Source organism: Plectropomus leopardus, chromosome 17 (genome assembly GCF_026936395.1).
Source record: "Plectropomus leopardus strain MGB_pleo_1.0 chromosome 17, ASM2693639v1, whole genome shotgun sequence".
In the NCBI taxonomy this organism is placed as follows: domain Eukaryota; kingdom Metazoa; phylum Chordata; class Actinopteri; order Perciformes; family Serranidae; genus Plectropomus; species Plectropomus leopardus.
In genome coordinates, this window is record NC_142192.1 from 3,442,501 (window position 1) to 3,456,714 (window position 14,214).

The 14,214-nt window shown below is 38.8% G+C and overlaps 2 protein-coding genes across 2 annotated transcripts; one reads left to right on the plus strand and one right to left on the minus strand.

The window, feature by feature from the left end:
* Positions 1-6,519: 6,519 nt before the first annotated feature.
* ndufs6 (NADH:ubiquinone oxidoreductase subunit S6) lies at positions 6,520-8,287 on the minus strand. The gene is made up of 4 exons (XM_042506452.2): positions 8,092-8,287; positions 7,710-7,763; positions 7,244-7,366; positions 6,520-6,657 (listed from the first exon to the last, which is right to left on the minus strand). Exons 1-4 carry the CDS (start codon positions 8,233-8,235, stop codon positions 6,589-6,591), a joined length of 390 nt encoding a protein of 129 aa, XP_042362386.1. The 5' UTR covers positions 8,236-8,287; the 3' UTR covers positions 6,520-6,588.
* A 233-nt stretch (positions 8,288-8,520) lies between these two features.
* On the plus strand, positions 8,521-12,035 carry mrpl36 (mitochondrial ribosomal protein L36). Its single transcript, XM_042506453.2, has 2 exons — positions 8,521-8,657; positions 11,033-12,035. Exon 2 carries the CDS (start codon positions 11,044-11,046, stop codon positions 11,422-11,424), a length of 381 nt encoding a protein of 126 aa, XP_042362387.1. The 5' UTR covers positions 8,521-8,657; positions 11,033-11,043; the 3' UTR covers positions 11,425-12,035.
* Positions 12,036-14,214: the final 2,179 nt, after the last annotated feature.

A 14,214-nucleotide genomic window follows, 5' to 3' on the forward strand; every position in this document is an offset into this window, starting at 1 on the left:
TTTTGGTGTCAGTCATATAAGTTGTTTTGGAAGTCAGTGGAAAACCAGTGTTTGTGTCCCTCAGTCAAAGCTGACTTGTTTTAATAACAATGTAGCATAGTTTGCTTGTTTGTGTAGCACGCTTACTAGCGACGTATGTGAAGTGTTGTATGTCACGTGGCATACGTCACTTTATTTTTGTTACCAGAGTACCTCTGTAATGCAAAACATGGTGTTTTTCCTAAATCTAACCACAGTTTTGTTGCCTAAATCTAACCAGGTAGTTATGAAGCTGTTTCATGAACTGTTTCATGATGTTAAGGATGTGTTTAAGGGGCCGTTTCTACAGCAACGGTTCTTGCATGAAAGGTTAACCTTTTGTTTTGGTTTGGTTTTTTGAAAATACCACCCCTCCTGTCGCCGTGTGACCTGGCAGTGTGTGGATCCTGTGAGAACAGTGACGTCACGGCTGTACTTCACGCAGGCACATGGTGTTCTTCTATGGTGTGTCAGTACAAAGTTACACCGCCAACTGCTGGCCTGATATGCATACTACAGCGTTTTCAGTTGCATTTGCAGATTGGTTTATACGAGTACAGTTCTCACAGTGTTATCATAAGAACGATCTTTTTTTTCATGCAAAGCAAAGACTTTTCCATTTTTAGTAGAGCTGTTCTGGTGTAAACACAGCCTAAAACCACGATCATTTGCACAGTAGACTGATTTATGTTGTTTTGGGTTTGGCCGTATAAGTTGTTTTGAGACAGTGGAAATCAAACTTTCCTGCCATTTAGGTTTGAGAGAGCATTAGCGACAAAATAATGGGCAAATTGAAAAATGGCAGTCTGAACTTTAAAATTAGTGAAGATTTTTAACAAGTTAGAATTGTGATACAAAATACTGGGAATATGACAGATTTTTACATTTGACATTTACCTTCCATCATCTCTCTCACCTCCCTGTTTCACACTCTCCATCTTCCTTCACTGACCTCTCACACTTTTACCCCCTTAACTCCTCCAGTCATCACCCATATTCTCTCCTCTTTTCCTCCCCCCACCCCACCTCCTCCCTCCACTCGTCTCACCTCACTCTGTCTGCGCTCGACACACAAGCGAGCCAGTCAACAGCCAGTCTGACACGAAGGCCTGCTCCCTGGGCCATATAATGTGATTAAGCCTCAGTGTGTTGCTGTACAGGTCGGGGAATGTTAGAGCCACTGTTTACTCGTCTGGCTCACACCACCAAGCAGTTATTTGGCCCTTTGTGTCTTATGGGAGGACTGACACAGGGGTGAGAGGCTTTTTTTTCCACTCAGAAAAGTAATGTTTTTCTTAAATTAATTGTTCATTCTGTACTCTGTGGCCCTTTCTCTGAATTGCCTCTACTTTTAAAATTTCCGATGGAATGTCAGCACAGGAAGTATTGACAACTTCAAATTACTCCTCTCTGCACCCTCCGTCTGACACCTATTTCCTTTCAACACTGTCTGTGCCTCTGTCGCATACTCAAACTCTCTCTCACACACACACACACACACACACACACACACACACACACACTGTGGCATACGCATACACACAGTTCTAAGTCTCTTGCGTCTTGTCACACACACTTTGGTTTCCCGGGGCTATCAAAGTGCTGAGTGCAAACTCGCTCCTCCAAAAACTGTCACATGTCGCCAGAGGTGTCTCGCTCCCTGCGGTAACCCTCTGAGCTCCTGGCACAAGTACAAGTCATTATTTCCATGGTAAAGGTCAGAAGCTCTGTCACCTGACTCTAAAGTGGAGCTGAGTGGAGTTGCCCCGAGACAATGACCAAAGGTCAGTTTTCTGTTTTGCCTCTCATATTGTAAGTATGGATTTAAGGAGGGCGAGCTGCTCCCAGATCTGCCTAGCAGCCCCTTTTGGTCACAGTGGCTTGGAGACACAGAGGTTCAGATAATTGGCTGCAGGGAGCTCCATAATGAGCCTGAGGGTCTGTAATATGACACATCTTCAAGGGGAAATATTTTAATAGGGCAATTACGGCGACGAGGAGGATGTTTTGTGTACAGTGAGTGATTGTTGTGGAGGGGCGCTATGTTCAGGAATTCAATGGCATTTAACTCCATTATCTATTGTGCAGCTTTGCCGTGAGGAGATTTTCAATATGATTACCCAATAGCCGTATTTGAGCCTATCATTGTCTGGACCCAACAGTGTAGGTCACATTATGCTTAAGAGCTGTATTTGCAGTTATTATCTAATATTATGCCAAGAGAAAGTGGATAACTGGATGTAGCCATGGACCCCTGTGGTGATTTGACAGCTTTAAGGTTGAATCATGAATAAGTCTGTGTGCACATTGCCTGAAACCCACTTCATAATCTGGAGCTTCTTCACATATATGAGACTGAAAGTATTCTATTATTCCAGCTGATGCATTTAAGAGCGGTGAATAATTAAAAGTGCTGTTAGCTACATCCATTATTTATATATTTAGGCGACGGGTAGCGCCCTTTAGTGGCTGTAGTAATTATTACAGGAGTAAACAAAGAAGTGATGTGATGTTGCATAGAAAGCAACAAAGTCTGCGTAATGTTGTAAAAATATTGAAGTTGCTGTAGGACTGGTGGATGAACCAGATAACACAGGACTTTCACCTGGATTTTCACCTCGATCATCAGCACTTAAACCTCTGAAACATGAGCAAATTGGTTTGGTTTCTAAAAAAGACATGAGAATAAAGTCAAACAGCAACTGTGCAGAAATGTGTAAAAAGTGACAAGAAAATGACCTGAAAAATAGCTGAGAGAGAATGAGCAAGAGAAAAAGAGAGAGAGAGAGAATCACTGGAAAATTATACCAAAACGGGTAAAATAAAAACAATTTTCATGTTAATTAAAATAATATAATTAGAACTGTGTTACACAAAAAAGATATTTATATTTATTAATATTATCATATTTTAACACATTTTCACACTTCTTTGTTTATTGGTTTTGTGTGTATGTGTGTGTTGTTCCAGCCAATTTGTTCTGATTTCAAAGGTTTAATTAAAACAGCCTTATATGCTAGAATGTGTAGCTTGCTGCACTCGTGACATGTATGTGAAATCAGCGTATCCTCATCCTGTGAAAATGCATGCGCAACAGTTCATACAATATCATAAGAATTAATGCCCCATGAATGACATTATGTCCTTAACATACAGATACATAATTAATATAGTAACAGAGGTTAGGTTCAGGCACTTAAAGTTTCTGTGGTTAGGTTTAAGAGAAAAAACAGGGTGACAATTTACTTTTAAATGACTCATAGTTCCCAAGATTTCGAACATGTCTCCAGGGGAATCTCAAGTCCATATTTAGTTTTCTTAGAGTCTCAGTAATAAAAAAAAAAGTGAGGTCAGTAAAAAAAGTGACCAAAGAAACAAAAAAATACATTTAAAAAGGAAAATAAGCGTTCCATCATGAGACCATTAAAGTGTTAAAGTCTTATTTATCTTTATTAATGTTATCGTTTTAATTTATGTTTTATCTATTTTATTTCCTTTCCCTGTGGTTTGATTGCTTTTATTTTTTCTCTTGTTGTTGGTTTTGGTTTATTTGTTTGTATAATTCTATACTGACATTTTGCATCCTGCATCTTGCATTATTTGTCCTCTGGTTTTAATATGATCCTAATCGCTTGTGTTCAATAGGACCGTTTAGCTTTCCGTTGTTGTATCGCCGTCTGTGTATCCCATTTCTGCTCTACCTTGTTTGTCAAAGCACTTTGTAAACTCTGTTTTTGAAGGTACTATTTAAATTAAGTTATCATTGTTATTAAGTAACTGTGTAAGGCATCTGAACGCAGCACAAGAAAAGTGATGTTGATCTGGGTTTCAAAGGATTACCAAGCAGAATTATGACACCAAACACTGTCTGAACTAGAAACATTACAGTTAATGTCATTTTTCTTTCTAATGTGCAGGTCACATTATGCTTAAGAGCTGTATTTGCAATTATTATCTGATATTATGCTGAGAGAAAGTGGATAACTGGATGTAGCCTTGGACCCCTGTGGTGATTTGACAGTTTAAGGTTGAACTCATGAATGAGTCTGTGTGCAAATTGGCTGAATCCCATTTCATAATCTAGAGTTACTGCACATATATGAGGTCGAGGAGTATTCTGTTATTCCGGCTGATGCATTTAAGAGCGGTGAATAATTAAACAGTGTGGTTAAATCCAGCACAAAAACACTGTGCTGTTTAATTCAGCTCCATTCATATGCTCAGTTTCATCTGAAGATTTCGCCTCCGGCAATGCCTCCAACTCAACCAACCGCCACCTCTGAACCACTTCGACTTACCAACCGCAAGACCAGCCAGTCAGCTCTCTGACACTGACCCGGCCGCGTTTTAACAATGCCCCTCTCTCCCCTTCAATCATCCAAAGTGCTCTGACTATAGATGAGGTTAACTACAGCATAAGCCTCACTTCCAGGAGTCACCAGGGCCAATTATATCAGCCTGACTACTCTTCCCAACCTGAGCTCCATGGTGTGGAAAATGCAGTTCCACTGGCTGCATCGCTGGGGACAGAACAGGCTAGTGCTGTCTGGAGCCGAAGCCAAGCGCGGGCCAATTTGGCATGCAGAGGTCTATGGAGAATAAGCCCGATGAAATATATATATGATCTTCTTCAAACATGTATTGTTCCGCGCTACTGTGTCTTATCAGGCGGGCTCCCTCCTGATGTCCTCCAGGCTTGGCAGAGCGAAACTCTACATCGCAGGCTGTGAGGGGCCGATGCACAAAGAATGCTAAGGTTCTCTCCCCGCTCCTCACAGCAAACACAAGAGAGAAGCCAGATCTCCACTGCTTATTGATGAAGGCCAATTCAAAGCACTACAATCACAAGCATGTTCATTTTTACCCAAAAAATGCAGGAAAGACATCAATCCTACTCATGCAGAGAACAATGGAGCAGATTTTTAAGGTGCAGTGCAACTTTCATTAGCTCTAATTACAGTTCAGACCTTTTAAAGGTTTATTGCACACAAAACAAGCTTTCATTTGTGCAATAAAAAACATCTAAAACTTGCTGTATAATTCTGTACATAACAGCCTTTCACCGTCTTTGTGGTTCCAGACCAAACGCATCTATAGGACACTGCTGACCTCTGCTGGCCACAGCGGGAACTGCAGCCAACAATTCACACTGGAGTATTATCGCTGTATCCCAGAGTACAGCGCTGCACTACCAGCCAGAGGTGGGATTGAGTCAACAAGTTTAACAAGTCACAAGTAAGTCTCAAGTCTTTGCTCTCAAGTTCCAAGTCAAGACAAGTCCTGAGTCAAGTCTTAAGTCAGTACTGATGATCCCAGGCAGAGGTGTAGCACCAGTTTCTGGGCCCTTTGCTTAGTGCTCTCTGTGGGCCCCCTGTCCTTCCTCTCTTTATCCATGTCTCTCTTACACCTTTTAACCCTTTGAAACCTGAGAAAGTAGACTTGATTTCTCTCAGAACACAGAGAGAAGGCAAGGAGAAACTTAATCAGTCATTGCCCAAAAATTAGTAAAAAACAAAAACAAAAAATGTTCTAAAAAACGTTATAAGTAAATCACCTGAAAAGGTCGACTCCAACCTTTTCAGGCTGGCTGCTGCGGCAGGGACACAATCAGAATGCGCTTTTCAACACATTTTATGGCTGTTTAAACAACTGTAATAATGTATTCATGTGATCACTTTAACTGTATGTTAAGTGTCTTTAATAAAATACATTATCATTAAATTTACAAAAAGCATGAATGTTTTTTGTATTATTTAAAACAACCTTGTTAAAACAAGTGAACTTTATCTTAAAAAGTAGTGCTGACATCACACTTTCATAGCATAAAGCATTATTATGGTGGGTAAACATTCTTTGTGCAACTTCACATTTCATTGCTGCTGCATTCTTAGACCTGCATATTTTGCACACTGACAGTCACAAAGGTTATGTTCACAGATGAAATGACTGTTGGTATAATTCTGTGACATTATCTTGGTTCTTCATGGTTCTCTACTGTAACTTGACTGGATGCTGTTGGATTGGTTCAAACACAGTGGATCTGGGGAATTACATGTTGATTTTATGGGAATTAATAGTTGTTGGTTGATTCATAAAAGACGTGGCACACTGTTTAAATAACTTTTTAATCTTTGGGCTTGATACCTTCCCCCAAGCCCAAAGTTTAAATAACTTTTTAATCTTTGGGCTTGGGGGAAGGTATCAAGTATTTCCCAGTCAAAAGGCTTAAGGCCAAGTGAAGACACGAGTCACTGGTGTTCAAGTCCAGGTTGGAGTTGTAAGTCTTTTTTTTTTTTATTTTGACAAATCTTAAATCATCAAATCTTGTGACTGGAGTCCACATCTCTGCTGACAGTCCCATAAAACTGTATAAATGTGTATCTTACACATAGATAAATATCCCCGAAGACTGAGAAACATTTGCACATTTTCCCTGCACAGACAACTATATGTTGCAATGTTGATTTCATCAGGCTTCATTCAGAAGAATTCACTCAGTCAGACAGACAACATATAATTTATTAACCAATATGGCGATTTACACAGAGGAGCAGAGACAGAGGAAATGTTTCAGTGATGATGCTTCTGCTTGAACTGTAATCCACAGTAGCCACATGTGCCCACTTTTGTGTCTTTGTCCTGGAGAAAAAAAATTGACAGTTAGTATCTGTAATGAGAGTTTTGTAAAACCCTACTATAGTAATACTCCCACTATAGAAATATCATATAAAACATTACACATGATTTTGTTTTATTACTGTAAAACTTCAATTAGACGCCCAGACCCTTTAACCACACATTTTGACAAAGGCCTGTCTCAGTTTGAGGCCGAGTCTGGTTGCCATGCAGTCCATATAGAAGTCCTTTGGATGTATAAAAACTGGTTGCTGGCTACATGTTGGAGATAACCTTATTTAGCTGCTTAGATAACACATTTAAATATAGGTTTTTAAGCTTTTACCAATATATGCATGCCACACATATTGTTAGCTTGGTAGGATTCTCTGCTCATTACATTCAATTTACTGAAACCGTGAACACCAAAGAAGACAGACAATTATTGATCCCAGCCCAAAATTAATTTTGTTGCCATTGTTAGTGTAAAAAAAAAAGAAAAGAAAAAAAGTCAAACCTAATTGTGGCACATGTACTTATGAGGTCTTGTCAAAATAATCAAATTAGCCACTTTAACTGCTTTCATCATCTTACATGCACAGGCTCTTACCAGGTTGATGTAGACTTTGGGATGACCCAGGGCTCCTCCACCTCCATCACAGGACACCACTCTGGCCTCAATGTCAGTCACTGGCTCCTCCGCCACCAGTTTGATGGCAAAGTTCTGATTCACCTTAACACAAAACAACATGATCTCTGTCAGTATCGACTGAGTGGAATGAGGTTTATATGAGGAACAGGTGAGCAAAACAAAGTTCTCACAAACATAAGACACAGAAACTGTAAAGGCATGCGTAATGTTTTGACTGTTACAGTTATCTTAAGTGTATACCATCTATTTATTGTGCTGGCAAACATCCCGATTTACAAAATAGTGCAAAAATATGTTTTGAAATGTTTCCGTTAAATAATATTTTTTTATAAATGTTATAAATATAGATGTCTAGACATTTTCTGGACATTGAATTATATTCGACCCCCCCTCCCTTTTCCCAACTAAATGAGTTATTTCTTACCTCTTTGTGTCTGCCAGTGAATCTGGCTCTCCTGTGATCGTTTTCATCATACACCTGAGGGAAAAAGGTAACGTTATGAACTGAGGCACCAGCTGCACTGATTTGTGTTTTGCTACTTATTTGGAGGTCCGTTTTGGGGGCGCGATGTTATGATAGCAGAAATGAGGAGCGTATATATCAGCTATCTTTTCAAACACAAATATCTGCTGACAATTTTGACAACATTGCAATCAATGGCCGAAATACAAATGTTAATGGAAAAAAACAAAGTCTGTCCGATAATAGACCTTAATAGCTATACTGACGCACGGCTAAGCTAACGTTAGGGCACCCGGTTACAGCAGTGCCACAGAACGGCACAGAAACACGGTAAAGCTTTTACCTGTCCGGTGTGAGTGACGGGCTCTCCGGTGCTGGACACCTCGACACTGTAGCGGTGAACAGGCACAGCAGACAGCCTCAAAGGTGAGACAAGCACCTTAGCATTTCTACTGAAGGACAGAACTCTCCCCACTGCGGCCGCCATGTTTACAACAGCCTTTGCACCCAGGCTGCTTTGCGGTCGGAGTGTCGTTGTATTGGAAATATAGTGCCCTGAGTGATGTTTCACAGGCTCCACGCGCTTATATACTGTGTACTAGTGCACGGCTCTGCTGTGTATCACCGAGAATGCTTTCCGGTGAAAACCTGATATTTAAGTATATTGTTCAAAATAATAAATAAGACTACGATAGCTTTGTATTTATGCTCTGCTAAAGTGGAGGAATGCATGACTAGTCAGACAAGGAAACTGGCTGACAGGCTAAACTGAGGGCACCATAAATCACGCAAACCGGAAGCTGTGATATCCTCGCTAGCTAAAGGAGCCTAGCGGTCGCGTTTTAGCGATAAAAAGGCAACATTTAGGGACATATCTCCTGTTTGAAATCCCCAAAAGATACCTGACAGGTTTGTTAACGTTCTGTGGTTCCGTGAGAAGTCTTTGTCATGTCGGGAACTTAACATTTGTATGTTTTTATGTCTGGCTTTGGCGCGAGCAGGTCAACTGTGTCATGCTGGTCTCCTTGGCGCGCTGCTGCAGAGGCGTCATGTGTTTACATGTGGAACAGCTTGTAGATTTACCCAGTGGACTCAGTCGATGCTCCATTTAACTTTACATTAAGTTGCCCAACAATTTTGGAATCTGGCATTGTTGAGTAACTGAGCAGTGGTGACTCTACTACGGACACATAAGATATTTGCCGTCACATTGATGATGCAACGCCGTATTGGGCATGATCACTTCTGCTCTCATGAAGTAATGTTCCGATCAAGTCCTTTTTTTGCCACTGATCCGAATCATGTGATATTGAGTATCTGCCGATACCGAGTACCGAAATCCGATACTTGTATTCATCTGGATAATACAGCTGCATAATGCGCACTTCAAGTACTTCAGAGTTATTCAAATAAATCCAGTGTATTTGCTTGACAGCTTAGTAGCTCTGCAATGCAATACAAGAAAACAATCTGAATCTGACCGGTTCTTTTAGGGTTTTCCAGTTTTTTGATTTGTTTTACACAATAATGAAGTAAACAAACTGAAAATAATTCTGTATGGCTGTATCCCATTTTCACTTAGTGCAGCATTTGTTTTTGCAACAAAAGAACAGAGGAATCAAACCAAAAGTATTTTTATATGGCGAAATTCCACTTATTGCCGTTTTTTTAAAAAAATAAAATAATCAACTTAACCAACTAAAATGTCCTCAGAAATTGCTCTCAGTTCCACTTAGCGCAGCATGTTTGATTTTTTGTCAACAAAATAAACAAATCAAAATGTGTCTGCAGAAATCTCAATTCCACTTCCAATCAAACTGAAAATATTTTTATATGGCTTTTATCACAATCCCAGTGCAGGATTTGTTGTTTTTGTTAAAATACATAATCAAATTCAAAAATAAAAACAAATAAATAAACAAAGAAGAAAATAAGTAGAATGGAAATTTACAAGCATCAAATTGGGATTCACAAATAAAAGTGGATTTACAAATATCTGATGGAAAGTTTTAAATGTTAGGAAAACATTTACAAATGCCTTTCATTTATTTGTAAATTAATCAAATGTATTTGTTGTATTCTTTGATACTGATTATTTGTGTGTTTCTAGATGTGTTTTATATTTACCCCATATTTTTGTGAGTTCAAAATTTATTTATTTATTTATTTTTTCATGAGAGGGAAGCATTTTGTATTTACAGATTTCACATCAATAGACAGATTGTTGATCCATTCACACACATAAAACTGCCAAAATCTATCTCTATATGTATATAAAGAATTATACAATGGTGTCTGGGAAGATGATTATTTGAATGTGATGGGGTAGAGAGTGAAGGAATTCAAGTATTTCTGTCAAGTAAGAGCCAGCTGTTTGAGAATTAAAAATCATAAAAGACTCATACAAAACCCCAGACTCAAATATAGTTTTATCCAACATCATGATGTTTTTGACCAAATTTCTTAATATTTGTATTGGGAAGATATTGTAGGGTTGACTATTGGTGCTTTCACAAAATATTTACTCAATGGGAGTTTTGATAAATGATCATCAGTAATGTGGATATTATGACTAAGTGGGTAAAGACAAGAACAGCTTGAACAGTCTGCTGAGTTCAGAAAATGACATCACTTAACTGTAATGTAGCTTTTAAAACCAGGAGAAGACAACACTTATTATAAGATATTATTGATATTCCAAATCCAAGTCGATATCTAGTCACATATAATGATATTGTTATATTATTTATATATTGCCAGTCCAACACAAAAGTATGATTTCAAAATCAGTGGCATATGAATGATAACTAACTGCATCTTCTAACATTTTATTTAGGTCTATGTTATGACTCTTGTATTTTATGACTGCTTCTGTCTTTTGCTGTTTCTGCTCTACAATGTTTGGCTTAGTTGTGTGTCATTGCTTCATGCTGTGTGCATGGATGTTTGTGCTAAACTGCTACATGTTGCTGTGCTAATATTTTGTACTGTTGTTGTGCTGTTTCTTGTTGCTTTGCATGGCCTGTGTTCTGTCTTGGGAGTTTGTGTTTTTTGTAGCTGTTGCTGTCTTTATGGTGTCCTGCTGCTGTTGTTGTTATATGAATTTATCATTTAATAGGTTTCAAAACGTCTTGCCAAGGACTACAGTTGAACACTAACACTGGCACATGTACAGAAATGTTAGTTAATGTGTGCTGTCCTTATAAATATGATCATTGAGACAAAATGAAATTGGCATCTTTAATGATATATGAATGATCTCTCTCTCCGTTTCCTCTCTGCAGCCTTTGACAGCATGCAGCCCCTCCTCTTGAAGCACCTGGCGGCCTCCCTGACTCGCCAGGTGACCCAGATGAGCCGGCTACATCTGACCTTGTCCTCACCAGCAGCCGCTGCTTACAGACACCTCTGCAGCCTCACCACAGCTCCCCGCACACTGCTCCTATCATCAGCCAGACTCAGCTCCTTCCTGCCCCCCTCGCCTGCCTCCTCTGCTCAGTGTGGATCCTCTCTGTCGGGACAGTGTCAGCATCTCCCCTGCATCCAGCCCTGTGCGGGGATGAAAACCAAGTCTGCCCTGAAGAGGCGCTGCAAAGACTGTTTCTTTGTTCGACGGAGGGGTCGTCTCTTTGTGTTCTGCAAGACGCATCCAAGACACAAGCAGAGGCAGGGCTGAAGTGTCAGAGGAGTTTTTAGGGGATTGCTTTGAGGTTGTGGAAAATAAGAAGAACTGAAAAATAAGTTGTTTGGCTAAAGCATGTGCAAAGCTCTTTCTTGTCTGTCTCCTCTCTACAGCAATGGCTGCACATAACTTTTTCATTGTAATTAAACTAAACTGTGTTAAACATCTTTTTCTCCACAATTTTAATATGGGAAACAGCTAATGTGAGATTAGTTTAATTAAACCAAGATTCCAAAACGATCATTCATCCTTTTTCTTCATAAATGAATAATGGCCTTGTCAATAATGCTTTGAACATGTTTAAATTACAGGTGTATGACAAATGGTAAAGGTTGTGTGTGTAGGATTTAGAGGAATATATTCACAAAAATGCAATATATAATGTAAGTATCTTTCCTTAAGTGTATGATCACCTTAGAATAAGATTTGTGTTTTCGCTACCTTAGAATGAGCCATTTATATCTACATAAGGAGCGGGTCCTCGCACCGCCATGTTTTACAGTAGTCTATTCGTGGTTTTGCGTCAGCCACTGTAGTAAGCAGAAACCTGTTTTTTTTGTTTGTTTGTTTTGGGTTTTTTTTGCATAAAATGGCTTTATTCTGTGTTTTTACTGGTTTTATTCATTGTATCTCCTATACTGGAGATGGGCTGCTAGCCTAGCACCTGCGGATGTGTGCTCATCCTTTTTTTCTCTAATAACTTAAGATTCAGACGTTTAGAAGGTTTTAACAGGGAGCCGTATAATTCGCAGATGTCTCCTTGTCTCCAAAACAAACAGATCAGAGGATTTGTAACGTGAGACTGCTTTATTCAGTATTTTAAGCACTCTAAATCACTTGGTCCATTTGTTTTGGAGAGCAAAAGACCTCTGTGAATTATTCGGCTCTTGGTTAAAAAACCTCCTGAACAATAAACACTCGAGGAATCCTAACGGGGAAAAGTTTCAGCTGGTTGCAATCTGCAGTCCACACTGCTAGACACCATTAAATTCTCCTAAATCTTAAGTTAAGCTCTTTTTAAAGTTTAAATGGAAAAAAAGTGCTCCCACCTTTTTCTCCATTACATTGGTCAGTCAATGGTCATTCCTTAAATTTAAAACCAATTAAAACCATCTTTTTATATGCAGTTAGCAACAAATTACACACATAAAATTCATAAATAACAGAACTCATCTGATCAGAATCAGTAAAGGATGTAGCACCAAGTAGGCTTTCACTCACAAGGACTTTGATTTGGTTTTTAGTGCAAACATTAAACATACAAAATACATATCAAGTGAATAAAAAAAAGAAATTGTAATTATGATTATTAATAATAATAATAATAATAATAAAGCAAAGTACCGTAATACTTAAGGACTTAAATATAGAATGGAAAAAATTACAATTGAAATATGGTAGAAATACTTTAGACTGTATCATAACATAAAGTACAATATAACTGTTTAAGAGTAAAAACATTAGAAGTTTAGGGCAAAGATGTGTAAAAATATTAACAAAAATTCACAATAGTGTATGATTATGACTGAAATAATGTGCAAATTAGGCCATCCGTTAAAATTAAAATAGAAAACTCTGATCTAGTATTTTATCATACTAACATCAGCCCGTTTTATGTCAGATGCAGTTTCATTGTTCTTCCACATGAGGGTGCCAACGTCTTTGCTACATAAATCCAAGTTCTGACAGCCATGTAATACACTGGGGCGCTTTGACTTTGCTTTTTAACCTCTGTTAGTTGTTGCAAGCTGTCCCTCTCACCCTGCAGTTATTGCAGATCACTCTGTAGCAGTGTGTCCACAGTATAGAGTCACAAAATGTTCTGAGGCTTACACATTTTTGAGGCCGTGTCAGAAACTGGCAGTAAAAAACTAACATCTATGGCCAGCTTTTCTACCCTTATATTATTATGTAAGACAGAGAGCACACAGTATTGACAGGCTGTAACAGAAACTGTGCAGTCATGGAAATCTGATGGGGTTAAAATGTGTTTGGCAACAAACAGCAAGCCCACGACTGCCACCCTGTCTGAAGAGTTGTCCTAAAGGTTAATGTTCACTGATGGAGGAACATGGAACAACAAAACACCTGCTTGCTTGTACTTATACTGTGTTACTGTATCTGATTTTTTGTGTAATTAATTTCCAGAGCACAAAGTAGGAAGGTATGATCCACTATTTGTAATCATTCAATGGCATTTTAAGATGAAGCTTACCTATGACTGGTTTTGACTCTGCCTCAGTTAGCACCTAGTTTAAGTTTGCAGGTGTCATAGAGAATTTAAATGGCAAAATGAAAACATGGATCAGATATACCCAACTTACAGCCTGTGGGCCAAATTTAGCCCCCCAAAAGGTGTTAGGTGGCCCCTCAATCATTATCTAATTCACAATAAAAAGAAAGTGATTCACACTGGGAATTATTTGTACTTTCAGTATACTTAAGGTGCCAGAGTGCATAAAACAGCATCAAAATAAAGGTTGTTTATCGAAAAAATGTGGAGGATTCCCCACCCCCCCAACAGAGGTCCTAGCTAAGATACTAATGTGCGAAAATCTGAGAAGTGTCCCATGGTTCCAGATACATCCTAAACTCAGAGGGATGTCCTAAATCCTAGAGACATCTTAAAATCCTAGAACTGTGTTAAAATCCTCGAAATGTGCCTCAAATCATAGAAATACCCTACAATTCTAGAAATGTCCTAAAATCCTAACAATGGCCTAAAATCCAAGAAACATTCTAAAATCCGAGATATGTTCTAAAATCTAAAAAATGTCTTAAAAT